The 12,720-nt window shown below is 37.8% G+C and overlaps 1 protein-coding gene across 1 annotated transcript in view; it reads left to right on the top strand.

Annotated features, from left to right (window-relative positions):
- CR1L (complement C3b/C4b receptor 1 like) overlaps positions 1 to 12,720 on the top strand; it is a 67,332-nt gene extending 54,612 nt beyond the window's left edge. The window contains 9 exon segments of the mRNA XM_086342946.1: positions 4,026 to 4,174; positions 4,176 to 4,315; positions 4,462 to 4,559; positions 9,092 to 9,175; positions 9,178 to 9,259; positions 9,338 to 9,448; positions 10,931 to 11,016; positions 12,454 to 12,562; positions 12,564 to 12,720. Coding sequence (XP_086199072.1) covers positions 4,026 to 4,174; positions 4,176 to 4,315; positions 4,462 to 4,559; positions 9,092 to 9,175; positions 9,178 to 9,259; positions 9,338 to 9,448; positions 10,931 to 11,016; positions 12,454 to 12,562; positions 12,564 to 12,720 — 1,016 coding nt within the window.

The following is a 12,720-nucleotide window of genomic DNA, read 5'->3' as shown; positions in this document are numbered from 1 at the left end:
CCAGCTTTCCCACTCTCCTCTTCACCTTTATCTCAAGGCTCTTCAGTTCCTCTTCACTTTCTGCTCTAAGGGTGGTTTCATATCTGAGGTTATTGATATTTTCTTCTGGCAATCTTGATTCCAGCTTGTGTTTCACCCAGCCTGGCATTTCACGTGATGTACTCTGCATATAAGTTAAATAAGCAGTGTGACAGTATATAGCCTTGATGTACTACTTTCCTAATTTGGAACCATCCCATTGTTCGATGTCCAGTTCTACCTGTTGCTTCTTGACCTGCATACAGGTTTCTCAAGAGACAGGTAAAGTGGTCTGGTATTCCCACTTCTTGAAGAATTTTCCAGTTTGTTGTGATCCACACAGTCAAAGCCTTTAGTGTAGTCAAATTTAATAGGTTAAAATGAAAATTTTGTCTCACAGTTCAAAATCCAGAAGTTTAAAATCAACATGTCAGCAAGATTGATTCCTTTTCCTGGGAGGAAAAAAAAAAAAAAAAAAAAATTGTCCTATCCCTCTTTCCTACCTGTGGTGGTTGATGCAATACTTGGCATTCCTTCACTTACAGATATATTTCTCCACTATTTGCCTCCATTGCACATGCTTTCCTCTGTGTATGTCTACCCTTCTCTTCTCTTACAAGCTCACTTTAGATTGAAGATCCACTCTGTTAATCCAAGTTGATCTCATTTCAAGATTCTTTACTTAATTATATCTTCAAAGACTCTTTTTCCAAACAAATTCTCATTTACAAGTTCCATGGATTTGGACATGAAATATCTTTTTAGGGAGTTGCCATTCAAACCACTATGATTACTGAATATGACTAGATTTGTCTATCTCTATTATTTTTCCTTCTTGCTGAATTGACTCTTTTATCATAATGAAATGTCCCTCTTTACCTTTCATAATATTTCTTTCATTAAAATCTATTTTTATAATATTAATATAGAAATATTGACCTTTCTTTCTGATTTTGTATTACATATGTTTCAAATCTTTTACTTTCATCCATTCTTTGTCTTACATTTAAAATTTATCAGGGTATACCCTGGAAGTTCAGTGGTTAGGACTGTTTATTCTCACTGCTGAGAGCCTGAGTTCAATCCCTGGTCAGGAAACTAAGTAAGAGCTTGCAAGCTGCCCAGCATGGCCAAAAAATAATTAAAAATAAAATAAAATTTATCTCTTGTAAACATCATATACTCAGATTTTGTTGTTTCATTCACTCTGAAAATCTTTGCCTTTAATTGAAATGCTTAGAATATTTCAAATTAATATAGTTACTTATATAGTAAAGTTTAAGTCTAGCATCTTGTTATTTATTTTTTGTTTAAGTTTTTCTTTTATTCTTCCTAACATTTTTAAATTAATCATTTTTATTACCCTATTTTTTCTCCTCAAGCAAATTTTGTTATTTTATTTATTTGTATATTTTATTTATTATCCTAGAGACTGCAATATAGATCCTTGATTTATTATAATTGAATTTATCTTAATTATAACCTATTATAATTCTATAATCTATTATAAATAATGATTTTACCACATCCCAAACAATGCAAGAACCCATAGCAATCTTAACTCCATTTATGTCCTCCTGCCATTTCCTACTATTTTTTACATACATTTTGTATCTCATGAGACATTATAGTTGCTGCTTTTACAAAAGTGGTATTTATTTATATTTATCCACATGTTAACTCTGTTATACTTCTTCCATATTGCATTTCTATCAGTTCTATGTGACACTATTTTCCTTCAGCCTAAAGAATAATTTTTAAGCATTTCTGTATTATAAGTCTTCTGGCAATAAAGGTTTTAAACATTATTCTAAGTATGATTCTTTGAAAGTTATCCTGTTTTCTGACTGCTTTTAAAATTGCTTCTGATATTTTACAATATTAATAATGCATCTAGGTAGGGATTTCTTTGTATTTGTTTTTTTGGGGTTTGTATTGTGTTTTGAATTTGTGGTTCGATGTCTTTCAACAGTTTTGGAAAAATCTCTATCATTATTTCTTCACATGTTGTTTATGCACTATTATCTCTCTCCCTTCATTGTGGGATGCCTTATTTTTCTATCTTAAACATGTGCTTATCCTTATTCCTCTATTCTACAAGACTGTTACTCTCCTGTCTGTATTTAGGTTTCTTTTGTTGCCCTGTGTTCTTGATGTTTTCTTCTATTCTAATTTCCAATGATTAAATTTTCAACTGTATCTAAACTGCCACTAATCTTATCCAAATTCAGAATTTCAGTTAACTTCATTTTATAATTGTAGAACTTTTATTAGGTTCTTTCAAAATTTGCCCTGTCACTTCAATTGTTTTTAATTTTTACCAAAAATTTCCATTTTGTGTATTTTATCCTTTATTAGTAATAATGATATAGTTTTATAAAATCTGATAACAAAAATTCCAATATCTGGAGTACTAATGGGTCACTTTCTATTGTCAGTGATTGTGCTAGGTTTTGTTCTTGTTATTTTACTTGTTCAAGTACCTGGATACCTTTAATTGTCTATCAGGAATGATATTTGCAAGCTTTTCTGTAGAAATAAATTCAAGGTTTTGGATGACTAATTTTCTTCCAGAGAGGGATTTTATTGTTGCTGTTGTTCCTGCCAGGCACCTGGGGACCCTAGCAATCTGACTTTAATTCAATTTCAAAAACTAATTTTTCTGGGCCACCAGCACCTGAAGAATAATTCCAATAATCTTGAGTCACAGAGCCTGGTTTTTTAAAGTCTCAGTACATATCAAGAGATATTAATAAAATTTCTAATTTGAAGGCCCTGAACTGCAATTTTTGTCCTTTGACTCAAAGAGAAGTGAAAGTCTCTCAGTTGTGTCTGACTCTTTGGGACCCCATGGACTATACAGTCCAGGAAATTCTCTAGGCCAGAATACTGGAGTGGGTAGTCTTTCCTTTCTCTAGGGGATCATCCCAACCCAGGGATTAAGCCCAGGTCTCCCACATTGCAGGCGGGTTCTTTACCAGCTAAGCCACAAGGGAAGCTCATGAATACTGGAGTGGGTAGCCTATCCCTTCTCCAGCAGATCTTTCCGACCCAGGAATGGAACTGAGGTCTCCCATATTGCAGGTGGATTCTTTACCAACTGAGCTTTCAGGGAAGCCCTGATATCAGGAAAGCCTTTGACTCAATAAGCCTATCAAATGCCCCTTCCTGAATCAACTAATTTTCCCAAGGGAAAAGCAGCTCAAATGCTAGATTCTTTCCTGGATTTTTATCTTCTATGAGACCATAGTCCCTCATTTGTTAGCACCCTGATACATATTTTATATTTTTACATCATTTCTAGTTTTTCTCCAGAGAGAGATAATTAATGTCAATTATTGAAAGTACCAGAAGCAAAGACTTCCTTAAGAATTTTCATTTTTAATTTTGTTTTAGAAATTTGGTTGATGTTATTTACTCCAGTTATATAGTGTTAGAAAAATACAACTTTTTCCATGTCCTGTCATGTGTTATGTCCTACTTTTACATTTAAAACTGTGTCTGACATTTCTTGTAGGCTACTCTGTGGTCACTTTTACAGGCGTACACTATTATGAAATCAAACTTAGCCTTGATAAAATGAATTGGTAAGTTTTATCATTTATATCTTGTGAAACATTCAAAATTACATTTAGAAGTATATACTACATGAAACTATGATATAACTTTTTTGTGAAATTTTTTTTTCTATTTTTACAATTTCTTGGTCTATACTATCTTTCTATATCTACTTTAGTGAATATTAGTAATTTATATTTCTATTTACATCATTTAGATTTTCAAAATATTCAGCATAGTCTACAGCTTCATAAATCTTCTCATGCTTACCCAAATATACTCAAATTGTATTTAGGCATGACCATGTAAATTAAAACTTTGTAAAAGCTTATCTAGGTTAGCAAAGATTCAAATCTAATAATAAAGGTAAAATAAAGATAGTTGCCATTTAGTGACTCATTTGATTTCTCTCAATAGTCATTTTAATTCACTGCTTTCCATTTCCCTAGGCATTCTTTGTGGGCCACTCCCAGGCATTACCAATGGAGATTTCAATAGCGCCAACAGGGAATATTTTAAGTATGAAACAGTGGTGACCTACCACTGCAATCTTGGAGAGAGAAGGCAAAAGCTGACTGACCTCATGGGTGAACGAACTGTCAATATATTGCAACAGCGAAGACAATCAAGTGGGCATCTGGAGCAGACCTCCCCTTCAGTGCATTATATCTAATAAATGCACACCTCTAATCATTGAAAATTTAATAAAGATGTCTGAGAACAATGGACATGAGTCTGAGTGAACTCTGGGAGTTGGTGATGGACAGGGAGGCCTGGTGTGCTGCGATTCATGAGGTTGCAGAGTCGGACACGACTGAGCGACTGAACTAAACTGAACTGAGAACAAAAGTTGTTTTTTTTTTTTTTTTAATATGAAATCATGAGTTTTATGTGTCAATCTGGCTTTACCATGAAAGGACTCTCCATTGTTCATTTCCAGGCCCAAAATATGTGGGATTTGGAGCTGCTCAGTTGCTCCAGGGGTGAGTCTGACTGAGGCCATGAAGGTGCCTACAAATGACACGAGTTGTAGGAGGCTAAGGAGATTTGTTTTTGTCCCGGGGGGGAAGATGTGTAATGAGCAGTGTGTAAGAGTACATTTTCTTGGGAGGAAACATGAAATAAAGCAGGTATGTGCATATGTGTACATGTTCAAACTCAGAAGCAAAGATAAATCAGGGCAAAGAATGCACAATCCCCTTGCGATTTTTATAAACAAATTTTCTGCACATATCACCACTGATACTGTCTATAATCTTTCAGTTACTTCTTCTTTTAAGTTAAAATAATATTTTTTAAAAAATGCATTAGTTACTCTTGAGTACTGTAAGTGCTAATACATAATGAGTCCTCTTGTTAAGCACCATTATGTAGTCTAAGTGAAGTGAAAGTGAAAGCTGCTCGGTTGTGTCCAACTCTTTGCGACCCCATGGACTATACAGTCCAGGGAATTCTCTAGGCCAGAATACTGAAGTGGGTAGCCTTTCCTTTCTCCAGGGGATCTTCCCAACCCAGGGATCAAACTCAGGTCTCCTGCATTGCAGGTGGATTCTTTACCAACTGAGTCACAAGTGAAGCCCAAGAATACTGGAGTGGGTAGTCTATCCTTTTCCAGCGGATCTTCCAGACCCCGGGACGGAACTGGAGTCTCCTGCATTGCAGGCAGATTCTTTACCAACTGAGCTATCAGGTCAGCCCTTGCACTTAATTCTTAAAATAAAGGCATGAGGTAATTAATATTCTTTTCATGTTTTACAGAGAAACTGAGTCTTAGACAGGTTAGATAACTGTTCAAGATTATTAAGATAGCAACTATGGGGCTGACTGTGGTTCAGATCATGAATTCCTTATTGTCAAATTCAGACTTAAATTGAACAAAGTGGGGAAAACCACTAGACCATTCAGGTATGACCTAAATCAAATCCCTTAGGACTATACAGTGGAAGTGAGAAATAGATTTAAGGGACTAGATCTGATAGACAGAGTACCTGATGAACTATGGACAGAGGTTCATGACATTGTACAGGAGACAGGTCTCAAGACCACCCCCAAGAAAAAGAAATGCAAAAAAGCAAAATCGCTGTCTGAGGAAGCCTTACAAATAGCTTTGAAAAGAAGAGAAGCCAAAAGCAAAGGAGAAAAGGAAAGATATACCCATTTGAATGCAGAGTTCCAAAGAATAGAAAGGAGAGATAAGAAAGCCTTCCTCAGTGATCAGTGAAAAGAAATAGAGGAAAATAATAGAATGGGAAAGACTAGAGATCTCTTCAAGAAAATTAGAGATATCAAGGGAACATTTCATGCAAAGATGGGCTCAATAAAGGACAGAAATGGCATGGGCCTAACAGAAGCAGAAGATATTAAGAAGAGGTGGCAAAAATACACGGAAGAACTGTACCAAAAAGATCTTCATGAGCCAGATAATCACGATGGTATGATCACTCACACTCACCTAGAGCCAGACATCCTGGAATGTGAAGTCATTCACATTAGGGCCTGAGGAAGAATCAGTACAAACAAAGCTCGTGGAGATCTTGGAATACCAGTTGAGCTATTTCAAATCCTAAAAGAACATGGTGTGAAAGCACTGCACTCAATATGCCAGCAAATTTGGAAAACTCAGAAGTGGCCGTAGGACTGGAGAAGGTCAGTTTTCATTACAATCTCAAAGAAAGGTAATGCCAAAGATTGGTCAAAGTACCACACAATTGCACTCATCTCACATGCTAGTAAAGTAATGCTCAAAATTCTCCAAGCCAGGCTTCAGCAATACGGGAACTGTGAACTTCCAGATGTTCAAGCTGGTTTTAGAAAAGGCAGAGGAACCAGAGATCAAATTGCCAACATCTGCTGGATCATCAAAAAAGCAAAAGAGTTTCAGAAAATCATCTATTTTTGCTTTATTGACTATGCCAAAGCCTTTGACCGTGTGGACCACAATAAACTGTGAAAAATTCTGAAAGAGATGGGAATACCAGAACACCTGGCCTGCCTCTTGAGAAACCTGTATGCAGGTCAGGAAGCAACAGTTAGAACTGGACATGGAACAACAGACTGGTTTCGAATAGGAAAAGGAGTATGTCAAGGCTGTATATTGTCATCCTGCTTATTTAACTTATATGTAGAGTACATCATTAGAAATGCTGGGCTGGATGAAGCACAAGCTAGAATCAAGATTGCCAGGAGAAATATCAATAACCTCAGGTATGCAGATGACACCACCCTTATGGCAAAAAGTGAAGAACTAAAGAGCCTCTTGATGAAAGTGAAAGTCGAGAGTGAAAAAGTTGGCTTAAAGCTCAACATTCAGAAAACTAAGGTCATGGCATCCGGTCCCATCAGTTTGTGGCAAATAGATGGGAAACAGTGGAAACAGTGTCAGACTTTACTTTTTTGGGCTCCAAAATCACTGCAGATAGTGATTGCAACCATGAAATTAAAAGACGCTTACTCCTTGAAAGGAAAGTTATGACCAACCTAGATAGCATATTAAAAAGCAGAGATATTACTTTGTTAACAAAGGTCCATCTAGTCAAGGCTATTGTTTTTCCAGTGGTCATGTATGGATGTGAGAGTTGGACTGTGATGGAAGCTGAGTGCCGAAGAATTGGTGCTTTTGAACTGTGGTTTTGGAGAAGATTCTTGAGAGTCCCTTGGACTGCAAGGAGATCCAACCAGTCTATCCTAAAGCAGATCAGTCTTGGGTGTTCATTGGAAAGACTGAAGTTGAAGCTGAAACTCCAATACTTTGGCCACCTGATGCGAAGAGCTGACTCATTTGAAAAGACCCTGGGAAAGACTGAAGGAAAGATTAAAGGCAGGAGAAGAAGGGGATGACAGAGGATGAGATGATTGGATGACATCAACAACTCAATTTAAATGGATTTTGGTAGACTCTGGGAGTTGGTGATGGACAAGGTGGCCTGGCATGTTACAGTTCATGGGGTCTCAAAGAGTTGGACACGACTGAGCGACTGAACTGAACTGAACTATGGGGAGGACCAGAACCTAAGTCTACCTGATTTTAGAGCCGTGAAAACAAACAAACAAACAAACAAAAAAACTAGTCTATATATTTGAAGGAGTGAGGGGTTTAGTGCAGGCAGTAAGTGTTAAAAGGGCAAGAAGAGCTAAAGGAGGCAGGAAATGTTACCAGAGCTCAGAAACCTGCCATTTCCTCTGGACTAGAGCACAGGTGCCTGAAACTGTCAGTGAACAGGTATTTCCTTCAGCTGCTCATGTTGCAGAAGCTGCCACTGCTGCCAGAAGGTAGCTGAGGTTGCTGGAGCATGCAGTCATTGCCATTGCTGGAATTAAAGTTGCTGCTACTAAGAAAGAGCCATCAATTGCCACTTCCTGAGCCCGTCTACAAGAATGACTTCTATCATCTTCCTGCCTTTTAATTCAGTATATATGCCTTCAACTGTCAGCTTAACCAGGACACAGCTGGCAAGAAAGACAATCAATTTTAGCTTTCAGGCTTGTAGCCTCAGCAGTCAAAGGAGAATGCAGAAGTGTGAGGCTTAGTCAACAGAGATTTAACAGCATGGTACTTAAATATCACACCACAGTGCACTTATTAATCAAGGGAAACAAGGGACTGATGAGCCCTGAAATTCGATATTACAACATCAGAGTATTTACAAAGTCCTTAAAGGGGTAATTTATTCTAGTGCAATGCCCCATTTTATTCTTGAGAAAGCTAAAGTCTAGGCTGAGAAACTGACCTGATTTAAGCCAAGCTGAAATGACTTTTCATGTTACTACAGTTTTACGTAATTTAAGAGATTCAAATGTATTCTGATTCTGGGTTCAAACCAACTGTATATAGAGACAGAGACTCAGATATGAATTATGGTATAGAATATGCAGCCTTATTGTGAGGACTGCAGGCTTTTCAGAAGATTTCACTCAATGGTTCTCTTTTCATTGGAATGAAATGAATGGTTGAGGAGGACTTGGCTCTATAGAGTGCAGAAAGGAGACTGATTTTCTCTGCCAAAACATGGCAGGTGGCCACTGCAGAGTTGGAAAGAGATGTCTGAATTTTGTTGGTCACAGCATAGTGTGATAGGTGATTGGGCAACACGTTGGATGAGATTTGAGCACAAGCAATTCTTATTGCCAAGAAGGTGGATGTAAATTGGTGATGCCTTTCTAGAAAGGAGGTATGAAGATATAAAAATCCATCAATCTAACAACTGTGTATTGAGTGAACAGCGATATCAATAGAACAAAATGTGGATGGGAACTGTCTGCTATGTCATTTCAGAAGTATACTTTAGGTGGAAAACCATGAACCGAGGATGTCTCAGTTCTAGTCACTGTGCTGCAATGTATCAGTTCTTTTAACAAGACTCTCTTTCTCTCTCTGTTTAAATTTGCCATCAATAAAATGTTAGTCTACCACAACTGTTAAAACTATAGACATATGGTTATGAGTCTCTTGGCTAGCTCATCAATGAGGAAAAGTTATTTTCACACAATTAAGAGGACTTTGTTTCTCTTTCTCCAGTATGTCAGCCACCTCCAGAAATTCTGCATGGTAAACACACTCCAAGCCACAAGGATGACTTTTCTCCTGGACAGGAAGTGTTCTATAGCCCAGCTATGATCTCAGAGGGACTGCTTCTCTGTGCTGCACATCCCAGGGAGATTGGGGCCCGGCAGCCCCCCAGTGTGCCTATACTCTCTGGTTTGCAGATCAGTCTCTTTGTCCCTCATGGGAAAATCTCATTCCTGGTGTTTTTTTTTTTCCCCTAGCGAAATTTTGTCCTGACTTTCTGTACTAATTTCCTAATGGAAGTGTACTCTTTGCACTTAATTTCCACCTTTGAGCAAAAGTATCCTTCATTTGTGATGAGGGATGAGTGTGAGCTGATTGGCCTGCTGAACACTGAAACTGAACTTCATTTAAAAAAGGGTTTAGTGTGATTTGGAAAAAAATAAAGGAAATATTCAGAGGTATTAAGTTTGGGAAGTGTATATGGAAAGTAAGAGTGAAGAACAGGTGGAACTAGTAACATGAGATATGAAGGAAAACCTGAAACATAAATTAAATGGCAAGTTCAAAAACACAAGTACAGCTACTAGTTATGAACATATATAGGTGACACATTAAGTGAAGAAATCATAGTCTCCAAGAATTAAAGAAAAAGAGCAATTTTCAGAGATCCAGAAAAAGATTGATATGTGGGAAAAGCTCATTAAAAATAACTGAGATCATTTAAGAATTATTTCAGAAATCTTTTAACCATCAAAAGTAAATTTTGTAGTAGGAGTGAAGGTATAATTATAGTTCTTCCAATCATATGTCACCTGGTTAGTAACAGGCTAAGGGCTCTGAAATGGGATTATGGCGGCTGATGTTAATGTTTTAACGAAAGTCATTCACTTGTTTATCGGCATCTTAGGCCCATCACAGCATGCACATCTCTACATGGGAAGTATAAAGCATGAGCCATAAAGCACCTGATCTCAAAATGTTCCAAAGAATCCTTGCCAGCAGCCAAATACCAGCACCTAATAAATTTAGGAATCATAATAAATTTAAGCCACCAGTCTTACCTGGTGGCTCAGTGCTAAAGAATCCACTTGCAATGCAGGAGATGCAAGAGACATAGGTTCCATCCCTGGGTCAGGAAGATCCCTTGGTAGAGGAAATAGCAACCCACTCCAGTATTTTTGCCAGGGAAAATCCCATGGACAGAGGAGCCTGATGGGCTACAGTCCATAGGGTTGCAAAGAGTTGGACATGACTGAGTGGCTGAGCACACACACACTCAAGGGTTCAACATACATTGAGAATTTTGGAGGATTTTCCAATCTCCTTTCATTTTTGCTCCCAGGATATTCACAGTTACTCTTTTGTAGCCCAACATGCTGTTGTGAACTTTCTACATCACCACCACAAATATAGAGATAAATGAATAGTCATTGTTCTCTTTCCAGATGTTCTTTGCTTTATTAATCCAAACTGGCAGCTGCTTTATTAGCTGTTCCAGTGCCTACACTTGGAGGATGTTTTATTCTAACAATGACTATGAGACGATTTATCAGCATGGGATGCTCAGAGAGAGACTGATTTCTCTGAGTCTGGATCCAGGATCAAGGAGACGGCAGCTATGCTACAAATGCCTTCTTCATCTTTGGCTGGGTCTGTATAATGTGACCATTCAACTGTGCTTTGCTGTTATCCCTCACCATTCCGGAAGCTGTGACTTTTCAAGACTGATGTGGTGTCCGCACCCCTGCCACCTGCTGGTTTCGGATCCTCAAAATGATGAGATTTTTGCAAATAAAATGGCATTTTGGTTGAAACTGTTCCCATATTCACAAATATTTACTTCCTTAGATTCCAATTAAAAGGCAGTTCTGCTAGTTACTGTGTCTTGGTTGGAATGGAAAGCCTTTGAAATAGCAGTGCTTCAGTGAATGTGCGTAGAAGGGATAACAGGGAAGGCCTATCTCTCCCTTTAATCTGTTTGTAACTTGACTCCTGGCCTCTCCAGCAGTTGTTTCTCTGTTTTCTAATTCTAATTATTGACAAGTATTTGCTTGTTTTATGAGTATTTTATTGTGATTCAATTTTTTGTAATTCACTTTCAAGTTCATCACATGTTTTGGGAACCATCTGACCAGGCTCTGCCATTTAGAATTCTTTGTTTAACATGATAAACCCTGCTGTAGTTTGCCTCTAAATCAAGAAAGATTAACTAATGTGAAGCTTTGACCAATTTATTATTTTCTTCATTTTTGGTTAATGTCATTGAAGTACTCTATGGTTTTTGCATTTGCTAATATACAAGTATAAAACATTCATTCATTTAATTCAATTTATTGAGTGTATACTCTGTGTTTGCTGTTCTTCCAGGCACTGGTGTTATAGCAGTGAACAAGAGGAGCAAACTCCCTGTCCTGTGTTATTTATACTTTAAGTGGAGAGGCGGCACAAGAAAGAGAAAAAAAAAATTAAAGTAATTTTTATGGAGATGGTAGATCAAAGCAGTGCAGGAATAAGGGGAAAATGGGGAACAACATTACACAGGCTGAGCTGTTTGCTGCTGCTGCTGCTAAGTCGCTTCAGTCGTGTCCGACTCTGTGCTACCCCATAGACTGCAGCCCACCAGGCTCCCGTGTCCCTGGGATTCTCCAGGCAAGAACACTGGAGTGGGTTGCCATTTCCTTCTCCAATGCATGAAAGTGAAAAGTGAAAGTGAAGTTGCTCAGTCGTGCCCGATTCGTAGCGACCCCATGGACCGCAGCCCACCAGGCTCCTCCATCCATGGGATTTTCCAGGCAAGAATATTGGAGTGGGTTGCCATTGCCTTCTCTGGGCTGAGCTGTTTAAGACTCCTTAAATTCTCAGAACTTGTATCTAGGTAATTATGCTGAAAGATTCAGCAACAATAAGCTGATTATGAGTCTCCAATATGCAATGATTAGATGATTAGTATATGTGGAATACATATGTAGAAATCTTTCCTGAGAATGTAAGCTCCTTGGAAGACAAGGAATTTATCTATGTTTTTCACCATTTTATCACCAGACCCTGATGAATGGCTTACACAGAATAAGTACTCAATTAATATACATTGAGTAAATGAATGACTTATCCTCCAAGAGATTCTTTTGCTTCTTTAAAAGTTTTGGTACTTAATTAAAGGTGTAAATTTCTCTATTCAGAATACTTAAAAGCCTGGACTATTCAGGACAAACAAATTCTTTTATATAGTTTTGATTAAAAATTGAGATTAAAATCTCAGTTGATCTAGTCCATTCTGTGTTTTTAGGTAGTACCAACCATAGCACCCTATGACTGCAGATTACCTCTGGTGAAAACTCTTCAATAAAACATACCTTTTACTTTCTTTCCAGAAATTTTATGTCCAAATCAACCTGATATCCTTAGTTGGAGACACAGAGGAAAACCTCTGGAAGCCTTTCCTTTCAGGAAAGAAGTAAGTTATATGTGTGACCTGCATCTAGAAAGGGATGAGCTTCAGCCTCACTGGGGCAAGCACCATCTGCTGCACCAGTGACAGTCAGGGGAAAGGAATCTGGAGAGATCCTGCCCCTCGCTGTGCACTTCCAGCTTACTGCACACTACCTCACATTCCAAAAGGCTTCAGAATATCTAAATAA

Source organism: Bos grunniens, chromosome 16, assembly GCF_055505025.1.
Source record: "Bos grunniens cultivar Pamir isolate PY7600 chromosome 16, Bosgru_T2T1.0, whole genome shotgun sequence".
In the NCBI taxonomy this organism is placed as follows: domain Eukaryota; kingdom Metazoa; phylum Chordata; class Mammalia; order Artiodactyla; family Bovidae; genus Bos; species Bos grunniens.
The sequence above is the reverse complement of the archived record's forward strand: the minus strand, read 5'-3'. Positions and strand labels throughout refer to the sequence as shown.